Source organism: Rhagoletis zephyria, unplaced genomic scaffold (assembly GCF_001687245.7).
Source record: "Rhagoletis zephyria isolate East Lansing unplaced genomic scaffold, Rhagoletis_zephyria_1.1 Rzeph_scaffold_01010, whole genome shotgun sequence".
In the NCBI taxonomy this organism is placed as follows: Eukaryota; Metazoa; Arthropoda; class Insecta; order Diptera; family Tephritidae; genus Rhagoletis; species Rhagoletis zephyria.
Genome location: NW_016158094.1, coordinates 22,980 through 44,742, shown reverse-complemented (window position 1 = coordinate 44,742; position 21,763 = coordinate 22,980). Strand labels below are relative to the sequence as shown.

Below are 21,763 nucleotides of genomic sequence, written 5' to 3'. Positions count from 1 at the left end.
TCGTGCATTCCATCTCCTAAAGGAGACGACTTCGCTTCCGCGGCAATCGGGTTACCGCCTGCAGAAGAGCCAGTTATGGAAATCGGCTTCGACAACCGGCAATTAAATTTTATTATGAAAGCTTAACTGATCTATTCGTGAGTATTTAAAGTGCCTTCTGCTCATCTCAATAAATATTAAAGCATCTAACGAGTTTTGGTTAGCTGTTAGAATTGAAATTGATAAATTTCGATTGACATAATATGTACATTAGGATGTATCACCAAAAACAAGTTGCGGTTTTCCAACGGAATTATTATGCTTTAAGATTCCACTAAAATATTTCAGAAAAATATTAAAATTTACGTGAACTAGACCGCTTTGAAAATATCTCCAAAAATAATATTATGTTGATTCAGTTATAAATTTTTTAAACATTTTTAAGCGCACATTTTTAGCTTAAATTCTTCTTTCATCTGAGACGATTTTTAGAAAAAACATTTTTAACAACTACTTTTTAAGCAAAAAACAAAACCGACTTCAAATCTCATATAAAAATTTAAGGTTATCGTTAATTTCTTCATGATCCAATGATCGGTATGGGACCACCTGTGAGGTAACACCTTTCCTTTAAAAAAAGAATTATAGAAATCGTTTAGCGTGGTCCAAAGTTATGCGGTAATATACATGAAAAAAAATTTTTCGACGAACTGATAACCTTCTCCTTTTTGTGAAGTCGCTTAAAAACTAATTTTATTCATAAAAAATAGATTTTTGGTGGTATAATCAATTAGGTCCAGCTCACGTAAAAATTTTCACGAAATATTTTGGCGGAAGTCTTAAAATACGAATATAATAACTTTTATATTTCTTATGGAAAACCGGTGCCATTTTTTTTTGTATGGACAGTGATGCATCCTAGTGTAAATCCATATATGTGTATTTTGACAGTTTTTTTGAAATTTCCCAAGCGAGTCATCAAAGCGAAGAGTCGGAACTATTTTCACGAAATTCAGCATTGCTAATAACAAAGTTAAAATAGTAATCTTAAAATATTATAATACGAACTTGTGGTTCCCAACAAATGCTGCTGTCATCTCAGCAATGACCATAAAAGCGCAAATATTTGTTAATTCCTAAACAAAACAGCTAGAGGCAAGTAGCGAACGATAGCACAAATATGGCCAATTGGCTAAGCTACAACTGTAACCTCATCGGCAGCAACATTTGTTCAACAACGACAACAACATGACAGTCCTGTTTCATGGGTGTATACATATGTGATTAGCGATCGTGCTGCGATAAAATAATTGACCATACATATTGTAAATATGTATTAAGCTGCTATCGGGAGCTAAGCTGAGGCTGAGGCTGAGGCTGAGACTGCGGTGAAAGCCCCCAAAAACGGCAACACGCAGTGAGTTGATGTGTGCAAAATGCTGTGCCAACTATGCTTGCTTGGAATTTTATGGAATCGCGCAGTTGAAACCTTTTAACAACCTTTTATGGTATTGGTAATTCCATTGGACTTGGTTACCGTTGACAGCATCCAAAGCAGCACAAAGCGACACGTCGCAGGCTGATTCGAATCGTTGTCTGGGTGACTTATCTTAACCGGGATCATACCAAAAAGGATGAAGAACACTTGTCTATTAAGCGGCATAAGAACGCCTCACGCTGTGAGGTTGGCTAAAAAAAGGAAGCCGAACAATTTTATTTTATTGCAGCCAAGTAAAGGCAGTACTAATGTATTTGTTGTTATTGCTGGTGTAGTAAGTGTAAATGAAGCGCGAATGCATAAGTAGTGCCTAGAGCTACATAGGCCAAATTATGTTTGAAAGTAAGGCGCGCCGTCGACAAAACAAGTATGCCACTCAGCCTCGAGTTTGGCGTATTTAGTAGCTACTGTGTGTGAGCTTGGCAGCCGGCATGTGAGTTGTTCATCATCATCATCATCATCACCGCCTTCATTATCTTCTTTCTGGCGCAACGCCGAAGAACAAACAGTCTAACTAAACGCGCATGAAGCTTTAAATGGTCTGTTAAAAGGGTTTCCGCTACTGGCGACTTTTTACTAACTTAAGCTATTAAGTTGGTTAACTTGGTGTTCTCACTCGTAGCCAGTCAATGCCGTGCGCGCGCGCATCTATTTGTCGGTAACGGCGATGGAATTTCGCTGTAATGGAATTCCAGTAATGCTCTGGTGTATTAACAGCTGCGGCTGCCTATAATGATCGGTCGCGCAACCGCTGTTGCTACATATGTACATAGATGGAGTGCCGTCGCAGGACAGGAGCTGCGCTTGCGCTTTCGACTGCAAGTAAGTGCTGAATAAAGTGATTTTGTTGTAGCGTCGCCGCTTAAATGGCATTTGGCGAAAAACGCTGATCATATTTTCCACTATCTACGGGTTTATTCATAACCTCTGTTAGTCTAAGTAGCTACGTTTTATAAGTAACTTCAGTATAAATTAAAAACTTTACAGCAAATTGTTTAATGCAGCCAACGAATGCGAAACAAAGCGCTCAAAGTTTTCCATGAATTTTGTTAAAAAAAATCGTAGAAATGGAATAGAATATTGAAAATCAATATTCTTCGAACCGAAAACTCTGTGCTTCTTTAGAAGTCTTCCAATTACAATACCCAATTGTTTATTTAACCATCCTTTAATAGTAACTATTTTTTATAGGTCCCTCAAAACCCCAAAAAAATGCATTGCATTATGATTTTTTCCCATATAAAATACATACATATAAAACTTTGAGCGACCTCTAAATATGTATTTCAAAATAAGAAAAAAACGGAGTTTATTTTTTTCGGCTTTACTATTTTCATGTGCACTTTTCTACAACCCTAGTGTACATACGTATAGCTGTGCCATTTAGTGTTCTCTTAGATGAAAGCCATTCCTAATTTTAATAGTTTTATTCAAATTTTGGCTTTTATTAAAACAAATATACGATTTAACCAGGTTTTTTGAAATTGCCTTTCGAAAACCGGTTTTTGAAAAATGTCGAATAATCGAACACCCTAATATATGCCCACTAGTTATCGTTTGATGCCAATATTTCAACATATAAATTAATTTCCATTGCTTAGATAGCTAATAAGTCTCATGAAATATGTTTATTTATCAAGCTCTTTTCTTGGAATATCCATTTCTAATTAACTGTTTAATTTTATTTTTTTATTTTTTTAGGTAATTGGCAACTCGATTGACTTTCGTGAAGAAAATGAAAGCGTCTCCGGGACTATAAAGAATCAAACAATAAAACCAAGCATGGCCTTCGATTCAGAAGTAAGTTGTGACCACGAGTCCCTAAAACAAAACAAAAATACATTAAGAGGAGAAAACTTGTTCACGCAATTATTCCATTTGTTTTTGTTTTTTCATTCACTATACGGCTTATATTCTCTATTTGCAATTTTTTCAAAAACTAATTTCTTATATAAAAATCCAATTAAGACTTAGTTATCAAAAATCAACGCGAATTGCTAGAATATACTGGGCTATAAAACTGCATGCTTAGAATTTTTCAAAAAATTCTTTATAAAAAGTTTGTTGTTGTAAATTTTTGTTGAATTTTTTCAAATATTTATACAAAGTTCAAAATTTGTACTTATATGGTTTTTGTTAGATATTGCGCCATGCTGTCATAGGAAATAATAAACATAAAAAAAGAACAAATAGCCAAACTGGTCAAAATGCGGTGTATCTATTATTTTTCACATGACTATACATATAGCGAATCGAATTGACAACGCTATAGGCTTTTTCCTCATCCAAATTTCTCAAATTTGTACAAAATGCACCGAACGTTTTATACTGAAGTGGACCCTTAAGCCGAATATGTATATCGAAATGCTCTCACCAGTGCCTACAGTCTTACTGCCGTTAGCCAAGGCTTCAGATGCACCCCACCGACAATGCCCACAATTCCAGAAAAATCAAATCCAAAACCGTTGAACCGTTTAATTAATTTGTGATAATCAACCCCCATTGAAATATCGGAATAAATATATAGAAAAAAATTGGCCGAAGTTAAGCAATAACCATTCGCTTTTCTTTCCTTTCTCTAAAGCTAATCCACGGTTTATCAAGAAGAAATTTAAATAAATGATTGAGCAACAGTCGAGAGTTTGATATTAGAAGAGTCCAAATTTACATTACAAATTAAATAAGAATGGGATTATACAAATTATTTGCATAACTGTTGCTTTGAACGTTGATTATTCTAGCGCTGTTGACGCTTATTTATTTTTAAATTTTTTATTTGTGCATCTATTGCACATTCTGTCTTGTTTCGTCTGTCTCTATTCGTTTTTTATTACCCTTTTCTTTAACAATTTATTTACATTTCAATTCTCTTCCTTTTTCTCTCTCCTTTTCCTGGCGCTTACGACTACTTTTCCGCTCGTTTACTACGTCACATTTGGTAAATGTATTTTTTTTTGTTGCTGCTACTGCTTTTGTACTTACTTTATTACTTGACGTTCAACGCTTTTACAGCAAATAAATTATAGCTCACACACTCACCCACACATTCGCTGGCTGGTATTTAAGTGGTATCTATGTACGTGAAATGTGGCTATTGCACGTAGCGCCTCAGTGCGTCTCTATGCTGGTTGCAACATTCGTATGAGATGGTGTAGCACTTCTTCATTTTCACTGCAGTGTAGTGATTGCTGGCTAAATATGCAAACACACTCACATAAACATTTATGCGAAGCGACAGCTAGACAATGAGAGGTACAAACAATGGACAAGAATGCCGTGTTTGCACGTCTGTATTGCAAATTGCCAGCCGTTGCTGGTGGCGTGTCTTGCCTGCAGCTCTAAATTCACTTGCACTTTTCAATCTGAATATGCAAACACACATAGTACACTTACACGTACGTATACTTGCGTACGTACATATTAAACTATGGATATTAAAGTTGTTTTTTTTTTATCTTATTCTTAGTTTCTTATCTTTTCGTTGGTCATTTGCATCTTTCCTGCATTTTCCACTTCCACTCACAATTTTCGTGTATTACAATGAAACGCCAGTGCTATTTCCCCACCCTTAAGCTTCACCCACTGCAACAACACAGAAAATTTTGTGTTTTATTGCTCCACTGGAGACATCAACTCGCTGACAGCGCACTGACTGCCGTTTTGCATTTAGTTGCATGATTTAGTGCGTTCGTTCACTCGAAAGAGTGCAAATGTGTGTGTGCTCGTGAAACAAAAGATTTTCACTGCACATCCTAGATAACAGCAGCAACAAANGTGTTTTATTGCTCCACTGGAGACATCAACTCGCTGACAGCGCACTGACTACCGTTTTGCATTTAGTTGCATGATTTAGTGCGTTCGTTCACTTGAAAGAGTGCAAATGTGTGTGTGCTCGTGAAACAAAAGATTTTCACTGCACATCCTAGATAACAGCAGCAACAAAGTACTTTTTCGCTAACTGGTTACTGGTCTTTCATTGTTTCAGCAGACAGACTTCCTTCTGTCTGTCCAACACCTGCCTCACTTCCATCAAATCCCGAATCACTCATACTGAAATCCTCTTTTCTTTTGCTCTTTCCTACTGACCTCATAGAAACAGTGCAGGCCAATAAGATATCCCAAATTCGGTTAAGCGATAAATTGGAAGCGCCACCGAAAAGACCTATCAAACTTTGGGAACATTTTTAAAGATATCATAAGGAAAGAAGGTAAGTTTCTCGATCCAGTATCTCCCAAATTAATCAGGATATTGTTCCAGATGTAGATGGGAAAGCCCGTTACTACCTCTTTTAGGTAAATGAAGAAAGACAATTAAACATTTTTAAGAGACTTCGACTGGGCATCGATCGTATCCTATCTTATTTCATCTCATCTCTTATTTTATCTCATCCCATCTCATCTTATCTTATCCAATTTTATCCAATCTATTTTTATCTCATCTTATATTATATTATGTTATCTCATCTTTTGTTATCTTATCTTATCTAGCTTTAACTTAACTTAGCTTATATAAATTTATCTTATTTAATTTCACCTTAGCTTATATTATCTTATCTCGTCTTATCTTATATTATTTTATATCATCTTATCTTATATATCTCATCCCATCGTTTCTTATATTATCCTATCAATTTTTTCTTTTCCGATCTTATCTTATATTATCTTTTCTCTTGCCTTATCTTATCTTATCTTGTCTTATGTTATCTTATCCTATCTTTTATTATCTAATCTAATTTTATCTTACCTTATCTTTTCTAATTTTATTATATCTTATCCTATCTTATCTTGTCTTGCCTTGTCTTATCTGATCTTATCTAATTTTATCTTAACTTGTATTATCTTATCTGATCTGATCTTATACTCGTTTATATTATGCTATCTTATCGTATCTTGTCTTGTCATAACTTTGCTTTCCTTTCCTTCACTTTCATTTCCTTGAATTCACTTTCCTTATCTTATCGTATCGTATCTTATCTTATGTTATGTTATCTTATGTTATGTTATCTTATGTTATGTTATCTTATGTTATGTTATCTTATGTTATGTTATCTTATGTTATGTTATCTTATGTTATGTTATCTTATGTTATGTTATCTTATGTTATGTTATCTTATGTTATGTTATCTTATGTTATGTTATCTTATGTTATGTTATCTTATGTTATGTTATCTTATGTTATGTTATCTTATGTTATGTTATCTTATGTTATGTTATCTTATGTTATGTTATCTTATGTTATGTTATCTTATGTTATGTTATCTTATGTTATGTTATCTTATGTTATGTTATCTTATGTTATGTTATCTTATGTTATGTTATCTTATGTTATGTTATCTTATGTTATGTTATCTTATGTTATGTTATCTTATGTTATGTTATCTTATGTTATGTTATCTTATGTTATGTTATCTTATGTTATGTTATCTTATGTTATGTTATCTTATGTTATGTTATCTTATGTTATGTTATCTTATGTTATGTTATCTTATGTTATGTTATCTTATGTTATGTTATCTTATGTTATGTTATATTATCTTATGTTACCTTATCTAACCCAGTTTGCCTCAAACACTCCAAACACTTAGCAACATTTATGTTTTGTTACACAGCACCGTCCACCACTGTATCTTCTCTTACCCGCTGCCTCTACGACTGCCTTCTTGTGCAACTTCCCTTACGGTTTTATGTGTCGCCGCCAACGAAAAAGATTTATGACTTGGAAGGCAGCGTTGTAAAGTGTTTAAAAGCTAATGAATTTAATTAAAGTTGTTTAGCGGCATCGCCGCTTTTAACCAACATCAACACCATAGCCAACATCAACACACATACTTGCCTCCATTCGCTTCTAAAAGTCTCGCTTTCGCCTTGTTTGGAATTGAAATTTTAATAATGGGCGCCTTTGTTTTGTTGCTTCGCGATTTTGCGATAAGTACTTAAGGATTTGAATTTATTTATTTATGCACGCGAAAACACAGTGACAAACACCACAGTACGAAACTCCTAACTTAAGCACTCCTACGCCTGTGCATACATACTTATGTACATATGTATGTGTTTAAGTGTGAAGGTGCATAACAACGCGTATGACTTGTTGGTTATTTAGCTTACGGCCTAACTGACAAGCAGACAAACGGACAGATAGACTTATTGGTTGTCGAAATAACTGGCTCTTTAACTGGGCCTACATACATACATATACTTCCATACGTAACTATGTGGTATGAAGCTTTTTTGCCTTACAACTGGCCTGCGTGACTGCGTCTACGCTTGGTTGTGGCGCTCTGGTTAACATCGCACACACACACTCTATACATAAATGTTTAATTCGTTTAAATAGCTTTAGTTTGCACGCCACTCAACTCTCGCTTTGCATAGATAAAAATCCGTGTTAGCATTGTTTTTGATTTACTTTTCGTGGCACTTTTTTTAGTACTAATTCGGGTTGTTAAATATTTTGTGTACTATTCGTGCGTTGAATTTCTGAGTGTGCTCGTTGGGCTGGTTGAGATTTTAATTAGGAAAAAAAAATTGTGCGATATTTAAAGACTTGTGGATATTGGGTGCTTTAACAGGCACCTATGAACAGTTAAAAGTTGGTGGGCATCTTGCGAATGTACTTTGTCATGTAAAGTAAGGCAAAGAAGAGTCAGGCACAAGGCGCTAAGAAATTCGTCCAACTAAGTTGTATTAATTATTTTGATTGCTTTTCAAGTTTGCATGTTCAAGTTTGTTATTAAGAAAAAAACTAGTTTTGAATGAAAGGTTCGCGGTTTTGTATGGATTTTTTTAGACTAGTTCATTTAGTACAAGAAGTTCAAGAAGATCTCTCTACTCCCTTCATCAGTTTAATCGCACGGTTTTTATTCTTATTTCGATGTTTTTAGAGACCACAATACAATATATAATTTCATCTTTAGTTTTGCCACAAACCCTCCGAGAGTGCGTCTTTATTGGCTGAATAAAAATGTTTGCCACATAAAAAGATTTTGGTCGGATCTACATATGCGCAATCCTGCATTTTATGGATGTAGGGACATACAAATAATGCAGAAAGTGTAGTCAAAATAACGGAACTATTGTTGGTTGCTCTAAGCTGGTACAGCTTTTTATGTACACATCCAATCAGTAGCCTAATTCTCAAGTCAGCTCCTCGGATCAGTATTTAGACGTTAAGTGCTCTACTATTGGTTAAAGCTCTATTTCACCTGAAAAACTGTTCCAGCAACATCGTGAAGTTGGTCAGTGGGTTGTACTTGTAGCTAAGTGAAAGTCGGTAGTTGTTGTCTTGTTGATGCTTGTATGTAGACAGGGTTGGATATTCCGTGTTAATTGCATTGCGTTTGGTTTTCTTTCCGTAAATAAATTCTGGGCTTCCAATATAACGCTAAATGCATTATTTGGCTTGGCCCTGCCCTGCGGTAACAAGGCGGCCAATTTACCGAAAAGAACCCGTACTTTACCTGTTAGAATTGGGCATTTCTTTGCTTCGATAATGTTAGCTTTCAATCAGTAACTAAGGAATCGGTCTAGAGGTAGGCAACAAATGAGACTAACATCTTTACTATTTACTTATTTGCCAAATGCGCCTCGACGATTACTATTATGATACAAAAAAAAAAATGGGTTTGATTAATTTTTTTTTAGCTCCAGGCTCTTTGTATGTATGTGGCGTTTGAAAAGATCTAGCTTTTGACGAACTGTGGTCGTGGTCGGAAAGGCCGAAATTTCGATCGAGGCTCGTATCGTCTTACGCGGTTGCAAAAATATACAAAGTCATTACAATTGTCTCAAAGGAGTACTTACAGTTACAGATATTTTGAAATTGTTTGGGAACGGAAATTACTTATAAATAACCATGCACATGGTTTGAGGCAGTCATGTTTGTTAAAAGCTCGGCATAAGCACAGAAACTTATCACGCATTTCAAAGCTTGATTTGCAAATACTCAACACAATAAGTTTAAAATGTCTCGAAGTTCTTGTGAGGATACATAAATTTATATCACTCAGTTAAAAGCAAAAACTGACCAAGCTTTTCATTAATTTAATTATTAAATATTATTGATTATAAACGATAGCTTTCTTAAAAAGCAGAAACGATGAAATGCTTTGGATTTTTGGTTATTTAAGCTTCTTAGGAGATTAAATTTGTTTATGACCCATGAGCAAAATCAAGATCCAAGGTGATTGGATTCAAAACAATCTTTTCCATGCAATGCCTACGTCTTTTAGAATAAATTCTTTTAATTCATCGTTGTACTTCTTGAACTACTCATTGAGGAGTTTCACCTCTTTATCTATTTCCGAAAATCCATTTCCTGATTCATTCGTCTTTTTCGTTTTGCAGTCGCTTAACAAATAATATCTTTGTATTTTAAAATCTTTATTGATTACATTCTTATTTCTTTGATCTCTTAAAAATTCCGCACATCGAATTAAATTAAAGCACATTCATACTAAGTTTAGTAATAAATTATAGCCTCGCACCCTGAACTAATTTACAATAAAAATACTTAAAGCAATTTGCATTCTCTTAATCGCGCGCCATTGTTTAAATAGCAATAAACTGTCATAGAGCAGGTAAAGAAAGAAAACAGGCAATTAATTGAGTCGCAAATTGTCTGCGCGCGAGCGATTATTAATTAAATCACTAAACTGCTAATTATAATGCCAATGGCGCTACCACTGCTATGACGACGCTGTAAAGGCTCCCATTACTGCTATTATTTGTACTGGTGCTGCGGCCTACACGAAACTGCATATAGTGACATTGTGTTCGAACGCGAACGAGAAATTTAAATTGCTAAGAGACAAATATTGACAAGTTCAGACGTGTATTTATTTATATATAATGCGCACGCACACACACCTAGCTGCAAGTTTTTCACTACGGGGAAACCGAGAACTAGTGAATCAAATTTCTAGTTCCGTACTAGATCTTTATCGCCAAAAACGAACCAGTCCGACAGTATCTAGATCCCCAGTCCAGTCCAAAATCGGTAAAATATGGTACTTTTAAAAATCTATTTTATTTCACTTTTTTTCATTAGAAATCTATATCTAAGGTGGCGAAATAGGAACTGGTTCGGAACTATAGCTAAAGGGCGGCTTTTTCATTCAAATGCGCTTTCATTCTGCACTTCGCAGATGCTTTTTCTTAGCTTGATAATACAAATAAAAAATATTTTTGTTAACATTTTAACATCTTGGAATCTTCTGGAACCTAACCAATAACAGTGAGCACCTCTGAAAACTCAGCTTCAGCCAAAGATATGTATGTATATAAAAGTTCGGCACTAGTGCGTTTCCCGACAGGGTCTGCATGCATGTAGAAACGCTATAATGTGTGTGTGTGTCATATAAATCAGCATACAATGCATGCATATATTCCAAAGTGACAGTGCATTACTGATGTATTTGTCATTATTCATGCAACACTTGTGCTGCATAATTGACAGTTATGCGATGGAGAGAGAGTAATAGCGTAATACAAGTGCATGCCCCACAGCAACAACTGACTGGCTGGTGCATAAATACGTGTAATTCCAAATGGCATTCAGGTGCCACATACGGCCTGTCATCCCCCTCAACAACTCGAACTTTGTATATGTAGTTATGCTTTGAATGAATTACAACTTATTGGCGCCGTTGATTATGACTGCAATTTGCTTGCAATAAAAATACCACTATTTGATTCGTGTTGACTCGTTAACGCAATTAAAATGCACAACAACTGGGAAGTATTATGCAAATGCGGGCATTAGGGTAGCTCACGGCTTCTTTTTTTCAGCCACCTCCAAAATTGAAGAATATTGAAAATAAGGTGACCCATTATTTTTTATTTTGAAATCGGGTAATATTTAAAGTGCCGCCGCACAGTGGTTTCAAGCTGAAGCCTGAATTTTTAACTATTTGATTTATTTCTTTTAAATGAACGCTAAAAAATGTTAAAGAGATTCGTCCAGTTAGATTTTTGAATTTTTATTTGTTAATATCAAATGTTTTTTGTGCAAAGTGCAGGGAAAGTAGCAGTTTTGAGGAAAATCGGTTCTCCTATTCCAGTTATGATGTTACAGATAAAAACTAGCTTAAACAATTATAAAGTACTCGAAACGAAACAAATTGTTCAATAAATATTTTGAAAAACAAAAATTAAATTTAAGATTGTTTCATTTGAATTTTTGGAAATCTTAGGCATGCAGAGCCTATAAAATTTTAGACGATGAAGTGGTTCATGTGGTTTTTAATATTTTTTTTTTTTGCTGACGGAAAACCGACGCAATTTCTTTATCACTTTATTATGGCATTTTTTTGCGCATTCACTAGTTTTTGTTATGTAACAAAAGTATTAATTTCCTTCAAAACTGCTACTTCTGCCATTTTCTAAAATTCCAACAATTTATTTTCCTGTGTATTTTTGTCCCACCCGAATATACATACAAACATATATGTATGCATGTGTGATGTTTAAAATCGTTTGTATTCCTACTATTTGCACTACACCAAATACCAAGTGAATAACTGCGGACATTATTGCAATCAATATTAATCGCTTTTGACCCTTTTTCAGTATTTTGAACGCTTGAGGTATGCCTCTGCGCGCTCCCAACAGCCAGTTAATTACAAAACTTTTCAATGCATTTAAATGAATCGAGCAATTTATGAATGTGAAATAATTTTTTCTATGCCTATACTCTATCCACTATGGCAAAGCAAGTTTACAAATTTCATTGCTAAGTGAAGATGTGCATATGATTTAATCATCGATTTTATTAATGACGTCTAATTAGCCTCCGATTGTACTGTAGGGAATTAGTTGGAGAGTAATTGATGGCAAATACTGCGTCTTGCGGACCACCCGGGTGCTTTCTGCTTATAGGCCAAGGTTATCAGTTCGTCGGAATATATATTTTTTTTATGTATGTTACCGCATAACTTTGGACCACGTCAACCGATTTCTTCTTTTTGTATCGGGAAGGTAGTGTCTCAGAGGTGGTCCCATACTAATCTGGTTTAGATCCGATCATTGGATCATGAAATATATACATATATATATATACACTATTTTTTTATATGAGAATTGAAGTCGGTTTTTTTTTAGAAATTACTTGTTTTAAACCTTTTGATATTACTAAAATAAAATAGCATAATATAATATAAAATAGCGCAGCATAACATCGAACAATATAGTATGACATATAATGTAACATAAAATCAAATTAACGTAGAAAAACATTATTTAAATTAAATTATATATTTGTATTTACTTTTACACCCCGTGTCATAATTATGAGCGCGCACCACACATTGACAAGTATTAATAACACTTTTTCGTGTTATTCAGTTTTAGCTATTTTTTTTATAAAATATAGATTTTCTTTAACAAAAACCGCATAAATCCAAGTTTCAAACTTTATGCAATATTAAAAAAAAATCAACAAATTTTGGCAAAAATTTCGAGTAGCTGAACTACTGCTCATTTTTGGTAATGTTTTTCAGACGGATTTGGGCATCTTGCTCCTTACGAAATATGTATGCTCGATGAGCTATATATGGAAGAAAATTAGCGACACCAGAAAACATTGCGAAATCTTTCTAAAAACTCGAATTAAAAAAAAAAAAATTCAGAATCGTTTTTAATTTTTTTTTTTTTTGTGTAATATTGCAGAAACTTATGTTTACATATATGTTTGTTGTTAAAAAAAAAAACTTCATATGGTTTTATAAAAAATCAATTAAATCAAATAACAAAAAATAAATAAATTGTTAAAACTTTTCCATATTTAGTGCGCTTACAATTATGATACGAGGTGTATTATTATTATTATTATTATTTTATTACTTTTCTAGCAAGGCTATTTCAATTTGAACGCTAACAATATTTTTTCTTCTTACATTCGATTTACATTTATTTACTTGGTAACCAAACACGGTTCGCCTGCTGTGCTGCATTCAATTTGCGGTTTTTGTAAGCTTTCCAATCAGTTTGTTTCAATTTTCGTTTTATGACTTTATTTAAATTTGTTTTCGAGCCTAAGTGACAAAAAATAGTAATAAAAAACGAAAATTAATTTAAATTCCATTTTACTAGCTTTTGTGAAATTATTGAAGTTGAACTTTTAGGCCGCCAATCAAATACATTTTAAAAGTGCTGACATGTGAACAACATCTGCGTACATACGTACATATATGTGTATATAAATATAATGGGAGGTATGTATGTGTGTATGAACTTGATGTTATATACAGCTATAAAACGTAGTTAAAAACAAGTTAATATATACACATTTGCTTCTAAAAAATACGATTATGGCATATTGAATCGTTATTTAAATGAAAAGCTGCTTCGCCAAGGCTAATAAAATTTAAAAGTCACCCGCTAATAAAAGTTTCTAATCATATTTCAGTGCATGGCTATTTTTTAGTTTTTAACTCATTTTTAAATTTTGCGCGACTCAACTAGGCCTTTGCGCAATTGATCTGACTAAATTTTACATTAGGGGTATTCTCAAAATTTTGCAAAGCCGTTGCATGTAGCAAGGATTGCTCTCGTACTATTGCAAATTTTGAATAGTATTTTTGCATTCCATACAATCTGTGCTACCTGCAAGACTTCGAGAATACCCCTATTATTTAAGTGAGTGCATTTGGTGTAGCGATTTTTTGTCTGACATGCACTGCCTTGTATTGGTTAAAAAGGATTTTGAGGAAAATTTAACTTTTTTACATACACATATGCCTTTTTAGCGTATACAAAATTCAGCATGTTCTGTAGGGTGCTCCTTAAAATATCAACATCATTGGGCGCCCATATATTGTGTTTCACGTAAAAAAAATAAAGACATCCACGAAAATTTCAAAATTAAAAAAAAAGAATTAGGGGTTCTCACTAGGGTTTTAAAAACGTTTAAACTTTTTTTAAACCGTAAATTTTGACTTTGACCAGCTATAACTCAGCTGGTTGATGAATTCATATGAATAAGTTTCAAACATGTAAAATTTATCAGATTTCAAGTAAAAATTTGTACGAAATAAAAAATAAATTTTTTCAAACCCTGTTCTGAGGAACCAGAATTTCTTACAGCTATACTGATATTACCAGTTAATACTAATACGTAACGACCACGAAACTTTAATTAGCCTCCGACTGCAGCACTGTTTTGATCAATAATCTCTCAACCGAAGCTCAGAGATTAGGCCTTCACTAGAAATGTCAGATCGAAAAAAAATCGATTTTTGAATTTTTTCGAAATTGTGTTCTTTTCATTTTTGATCACAAAAGAGAAAAAAATGTATGTTACCTTTTAAAAGGTGTATTCTGCATACAAGCTTACGTGGTAACTATATTTCACTCCATAATTACCCATTTTGAAAAAATTCCAGATTAATGTATGTGTTTCGAATCTTAAATCAATAAAATGCATCTCAATTAGTTACAAAACTGCATACTAAATTTTTTTCTAAAATGGGTAAGCAGGAAGTGGGAAGTTTTAAGAATTGAGCCGAATAAAATTTTTCGTCATACTTTTTTCTATAATTTTTTATTGAAATATTCAAATAAAATATTTTGTATCATGTTAACTCTTAAATGTGAGAAAATAGTGAAGTCTTTTCGATAAATGAAACGAGTTATTTAACGTGAAAATGTCAAGGAATCGCATAAAAATATAACTACAGTTATTCAAAAGGAACCTGATTCGTCTTAAAAAAAAACTTCTAATGCATTTAAAATATGAGTGTTACCACAAAAAAGAAACCCAGAAGTCTGAGCGGTTCAAAGCCGATATGATAATTTTGTAGAGTTATTTTTAAAGGACTTCCCTTGAAAATTTTATAGATTTCTATGGCAAGCCATAGATCAGTATACTGCAATTGAGGAAAAATCGAACGCTGATTCTCGCATTTTTTGGATCGATTCACAGATCGAGTCGGAACTAAAGAATCGAATCAGATTGATTTATTTTCCATTTAATCGATTTAAAATTGGAATCTCTGGCGCCGACAGCAATCTCTTAAGCAGCTGCGTAAATAAATATAAAATATTCAAAATAATCTCCCAGCAGCCACTGCCTATTTCGTTCGAACAAAAACGTTTCTATGAGTGCTTCTGGCTCTTAAAAAGATTTGATGTGCCTACAGTCATACATAAGTATATATATTTAATGATGTTTTTTTACCTCACTTCAGTTAAACTTAATCTTAATTTATTTCACTAATTTTCCTTTCTCCTTAATAATCTCGTATTAATTTCGAATTTACTTTTTTGTTCCCTTCTTAATTGGTTTGACGTTAATTACTCTCTTCGCTTGTTCCTGTTGTCGTACTCTCCCCAGCTGCGCACTTAAAAAATCAATTTGACTTGTATAAAATTTAATAGCGATTTTTAACGCTAATGAGCATTTTCTTTCTCTTGTTTAAATATGCATCCAGTCAAGAAGGGAGTAGTACCGTTCACATTTTCATAAATCACCATTCAACTAAATTAATAATATCAGAAAAAGGAAAAACTGTAAAAATGGTTAAATTTTCTTAGTTTGGAAAGAAATGATCAAGCAACATGTAGTTGCTCGCTCGCTGGCATTCTGACATAAGACTTGACTGCGCCCGTTCGACTCGAAGTGAATACAATAAAGCTTGCAGTTAAATTTCATTTCCACTCCTCCAACAAGCACCAATGTACGTTTGTGCTTTACTTCACTGAAGTTAAGCTGCGCTCCCCTACAAATGACTGAGCAACTTTTCAATGGCAAAGTGGTAGAAGCAGCAAAACGCATTTCCAAGGGGACGCGAACGAAGTCGAACGGCAAGATGAAAAAACTTTAAAAGCATACTAAAGGTCACTCACGTGGTCTAAGAAAAAGTAGGGAAACAAAATGAAGTAAGAAAGAAGAAAAATACTTTAAAAAATGTAGTTGCGCGCTTCACTGGCTTCATGATATCAGCCCTGTCACGATTACAGTTTCGAGTGCGCGAAAAAAATACAAGGGAAATGCAACACCAATAAAAAAAAAAGAAGCAAAAACCAACAACGAAGCCAACTCGAAAAAGATAAGGTCGGCGGACTTAACGGCATATGTACCCACGCAGCGTTAGAAAGCACCGCTATCCACATTCTAAGCCATTGCAAACCCAAAATGCACGCTTTACACCATCCGCCGCCTCACTTCTGCACTTCCGTTCTGCCGTGCGCGGAAAAGCTTCTGAATAAACCAAAAACCGATTTAAGCCATTAGAATAAACTCACGCTTACTTGTATATATGGGTAAATTCACGACAAATCGACCAGTGGTTGGAATCGAGATTTTTGATTTGGATGAATTTTGGTCAGAACATTTCTTTTATCCTATAACGAAATTCTGCCAATGGAGAGAAATAATGTTTATTTCGAAAGCTATGTAAAAATTCACAATTTCCGTAATTTTTTGTATTTTTTGAATATCTCGAACATTATTCAAGTTACAAAAATGGTCTGGGCCCGTTGATATTTGGGACTATAACAAAAAATAATAATTTTATAAATTTCATAAAAATAAAAAAATTTACAGAACTTTTAAATTTAACTTTAAATTTTTTTCGAAATTCGAAAATTCGTAAAAAAACATCTCCCTCAAAAATTCAGGCTCACTTTTTAAGCTCAGTTAGATGTGTTGCATAAAAAAATGCCAAAAATTTATATAACCTTTTGTTTTTATAATTTTCTTAATTTCAAAATTGTGGTGTTTTTTCCTCTACATTTTTCTTTTCATAGCCCTAAATAAAATGAAACCAGAACCATTTTTGTAACTATAATAGGTTTTGAAACGAAAATTTTCATCTTTCGAAAGAAAATTTTTTATTAATTTTTCCTTTGCAGAACTTTTGTATATGCGAGGCCACGCGCTGAATTTGTACATATGTACACAAAGCCGTATCACGACATATGAAAGAAAAAAATTTAAGCGCGTGTCAGTTTTATTTAAACACCTATGGCGATAGAAAATTTGGGTGGAAACAAATTTTTTTTAGGCACCCCCTAAAAACCGCTAAATCGCGGTTTTTCCTATAACTTTCTTATTTTATATCCGATTTTTTAACTCTTTATGTTGCTAAAAAGGTCTCGCTCATAACTAATCGGCCATTAAACAGTTTTGGCCTTCAAAAATTTGGCAACCCTACTTTTCATAATACATTATTGAACATCTAGAGGCCAAGTCCTTTCATTTGATATTTGATTAGCGTGGTAAAAAAGTCTCGTCTTTGCTTTATACTATGTAAGGAAGAGCTTTGACCGAAATTCAAAAGTTGGTCGATTTGACATGGATTAACCCATATATGCATGCATACGTATACATACTACAGTGGCGGTCAAAAATAGATGTATGGTGTTTGGTTTTTAATATTTACATTGTTTTCATGCTAAAATTTTTTCGTTATTTTTTATAAAAATATGGTTCATACTTTTATTAAAACCATACAAATCACACTTTCAAACTTTATAAAGAATTTAGAAAAATTCCACAAATTTTTATCTAACTTTCGAGAGTTTTATAAAAAATTTCTATAAGTTGTTTGGGTGTGCAGTTAACAGGCTTATAAAATCTTTATTTTTTTAATAATTTTTTTGATGACGGCGGTTTTCACTTATAAACATGAATTGCTTGTAGAAGAATATGCGCAAGACCATTTCCGAAAAAAAGACAAATTTTTATTTAAATTTCTAGAATTTTAAACAAAATTTTTATAAATTGTTTGGGTATGCAGTTAACAGGCTTATACATTTTTTTTATCATTTTTTTTTTTTGATGACGGCGGTTTTCACTTTTGTCCATATAAACATGAATTTCTTGTAGAAGAATATGCGCAAGACCGTTTGCGAAAAAAATAAAAAGTCAACGCCAGTTTTCCTAAATTTCGTTATTTATATGCAAAAAAAAGGGCAAAAGCCGTAGAAAAAAAAAATATTAAAAATCAATGCGATTTTGTAGCCGCTCAGAACTTGCACTTATTTTGATAAAAAAAATTTGTAGGCCTAGTCCCAAAAAATTTATAAAAATTCTGGATAAAAAGCTCGAAATTTAAATAAAAATTTGTCGAATTTTTGTTAAAGCATGAACCATATATTTATAAAAAAACATATCAAACAAATTTTAGCTTCAAAAACAGTGTAAATATTGAAAAGAAAACAGCATTCATCCATTTTTAACCGCCACTGTATATATACACACTGCAAATGACTGTAACTGCAAGCAACTTTTATATAACTGAAAACTAACCGGTTAAGTGGGGGCGGGTGGGGTAGAGGTGTGTACTTACATACACCACATGCCTCATGCCACAAGCTGCCACTGTCACGTTGGCAAACTTTGATTGTCAAAGGAATTGCTATGCGAGGGAGTGAAAAATAATGTAAGCAGCGCGAAAGAATTTCACAGCGGGCAGAAGGGAAATGCGGAGAAAGTGGGAGTGTTCGCCAACTACTTTGTAAAATACTGCAGTGATCAAGTAATGCAAAGACCTTTTGGGGTCACCGTCAGTTTCAATGACTTTTGCAAATTCACAGCGACAACAATAGCAACAGCAACAATCACTTATGAAACTTCAACTCAAAACGATGAAAAAATTCACTATTTGATTGAGCTTATATAAAAAAATAAACTGCAGCCATAAATGATTTCGCTGGCAAAAGTGTGTGGGAATATTGCTTTTCACTACATAGAGAACACATTTAAGTCCTATTGTTTTTTGATTCCCTTGAATAGGTACAGTGGATTTAACACAAAGAAAGATCAATCAACAAAAACATACCATGCATTTTAATTCTACTATACAACACTTTTAGTATTTTCTACTCATCCTTAATTCCAATGTATGAAAAAACCCTACTAAAACGACTATGTAGAGGCACTTTGAAAAATCAAGGACATCTCGCTGCTTACCACTTTAATCGTCGGAAAGAAAAACTGCCAACCATCACATGGATTGCCTGACACACAAACTGTGCAAAACATCCAATTCCAAATATTTTCCATTAAATTTAGGTGCTGTAAATAGAACGAAATCGTGCGAATCGGTGCGTAGCTTTGGTAGCATATTCAAGAAATAGGTACGAAAAATGTAAAAAAAAAAATTATTTTATGCTTGTTTTGCATGAATTATACGAAATTTTGGAAACTGCAAATATTATATCAACTCCACTGAACTACGAAATCGCAGTTGAGACCGCCATACATACTCTCTTATTGGGCATGGAGGGGAACCAAACAACGTTCGTCCTTTCAAAAATCGTGGCAATTATTATTAAATCCGTTGTAGCCTTCAAAATTAAACTTTTCGCCAGAAAAAACCACAATTTTCTAGTTGTCCTTTGTTTAGAGTAATCCCTAAGTTGCCTTGTGGTGTCATCAACACCAACGTTTCTCTTTCATTTTGGTCCACTAGTTCGGCAATAAAATGCTGACCTCGTAAAGGACTTTTGTTATTTTCGTCTAACTTTTGTGTTTTGACTCCATTTCATGCTTGTTTCATGCGATCTTACGGGCCGACTTCAGTTCAGTTTAACCCATCAAATACCGCCAGAATGGGATTTTTTAACCCTTAGTTTCAAAAATAGCTTATAGATGGTTAAAATGTCCATTTAAATATTGCGCTAAATTTTTCTAAGGATAACCGAATGTAATGAAAAATAATACTAATTTTTACCAAAAAGGGGGAACTTTAACCCTAAGTAGAAAACATTGCGATGCGAGGGAGCAAATCCTGGGGTTTCACCACCACTTAAGAATGCTAACGATAAAACGATGTGAGCAGTTGTAATTCGATGAACTTTTTGAATATCAGCGACCATGTTTGTTACGTCTTTTTGCATTTCAGGTGACGATATATACATATGTATGTATATATACATAAGCAAAATAATGCGTTAGTATAGAAAAAAAGTTGATGAAAAATTTCGTTATTGCTCCGATTTTTCGAATCATTTACTCCCGAATCGAGTTTCAGTAGTCCGAACGCTGATGCAGATGTTTTGATGTGGAGTCCAATTTATAACAAAAATTGCGAAAATCCCATGCCTTTACTCCACAATGCATCAACATAAATCTATCCATATTATTTTATAAATACCGCTACATTTCAAAATCCAAACACTTTCTTCTCTCCACTTGAAACCAAAAAACGACAACAAAGATATATATGTACATGCATATTAGGCAGCTGCAAATAGATGTACATATGTCAAATATATTCTTATAAATGTATTTGTTATTTAGCGGGTTTTTCTCATTCTTGCGCAACACTCCAGCTCCTTTCATTATTCAAAATACAAGTATGTATATGTATAAATGTAACCATAATTTCTACCTTTCGACAAAAGCTAATTTGCCTTTTGTCTCCAATATTTGTACCTTATGCATCAGCTCACAGTAAATATACATATATGTACATACATACTATGTATGTAAGTATGTAAAGTTCTACATTATTGGCTATATAATGTATGTACAAATATACACATGTACATATGTATATGTGGATATGTTTTCACGTCTCCTTGGGCTAGGTACTCGTACTCTGCTTATATTTGTGTATACTTGATAACTAATTTTCTCTGCGCATATCTTCCATTTAATTTTCCTTGTATTTTTCTTCTGTTATTACAGGTTCCTAATATGCCACTGAAAATGCCAACGCATGACGAAAATGGCGGCTCCACTAACACAACCACCACAAATACAAACGCAAATGCCACCACACCCGCCTCAACGACGAATACATTTCGTTCGACGCCAACATCTGTTGCTACAAGCACAGCGATGGCGTCTGGTGGGACAGCTGCGTTGACGTTAGCTGCCGCGCCCTTATCGTCCTTGTCGCCATCGCCGTCGCCATCTTCGTCGTCCTCGTCGTCGTCGTCGTTGACGTTGGGGTCGTTGTCATCATCCTTGGCATGTTTGCATCAGCAACGTTTTCTCGATTCGCGGCAATTACATGCACAACCGGTAGATGTGTCGTCGCTGGCGCTAACAAAAGGTAAATTTTAGTTCATTTTTATGTTTTTTCATCTCTCTTGTTACTAAAGTAGTTAGTAGTGTAAGAAAGTATATTTTTGTGTTGAGGTAAATTTGTGCGAAAAATTGGATCCTAAGGTAATACACTCATTAAATTGTCGATGAGCTGCGGAATCGATACGAGATGATAAAATATTTGGTCTTAGGAAGTCTACAATAGCTGTACTCTGAGAGTCTTCGACTACTTAAGATTATATAATACCAATTTCCAATAGAGGTAACTTCGGTGATCTGTAGATCTA

General features: G+C 33.8%; 1 protein-coding gene across 1 annotated transcript in view; it reads left to right on the top strand.

Moving 5' to 3' along the window:
• Nucleotides 1–21,763, top strand: part of LOC108362436 (putative mediator of RNA polymerase II transcription subunit 26) — a gene marked incomplete at its 3' end in the record, with an annotated part of 124,880 nt that overhangs the window by 102,359 nt on the left and 758 nt on the right. The window contains exons 4-6 of the mRNA XM_017615404.1: nucleotides 3,179–3,277; nucleotides 21,114–21,483; nucleotides 21,536–21,543. Coding sequence (XP_017470893.1) covers nucleotides 3,179–3,277; nucleotides 21,114–21,483; nucleotides 21,536–21,543 — 477 coding nt within the window. The remainder of the gene's footprint in view (nucleotides 1–3,178; nucleotides 3,278–21,113; nucleotides 21,484–21,535; nucleotides 21,544–21,763) is intronic.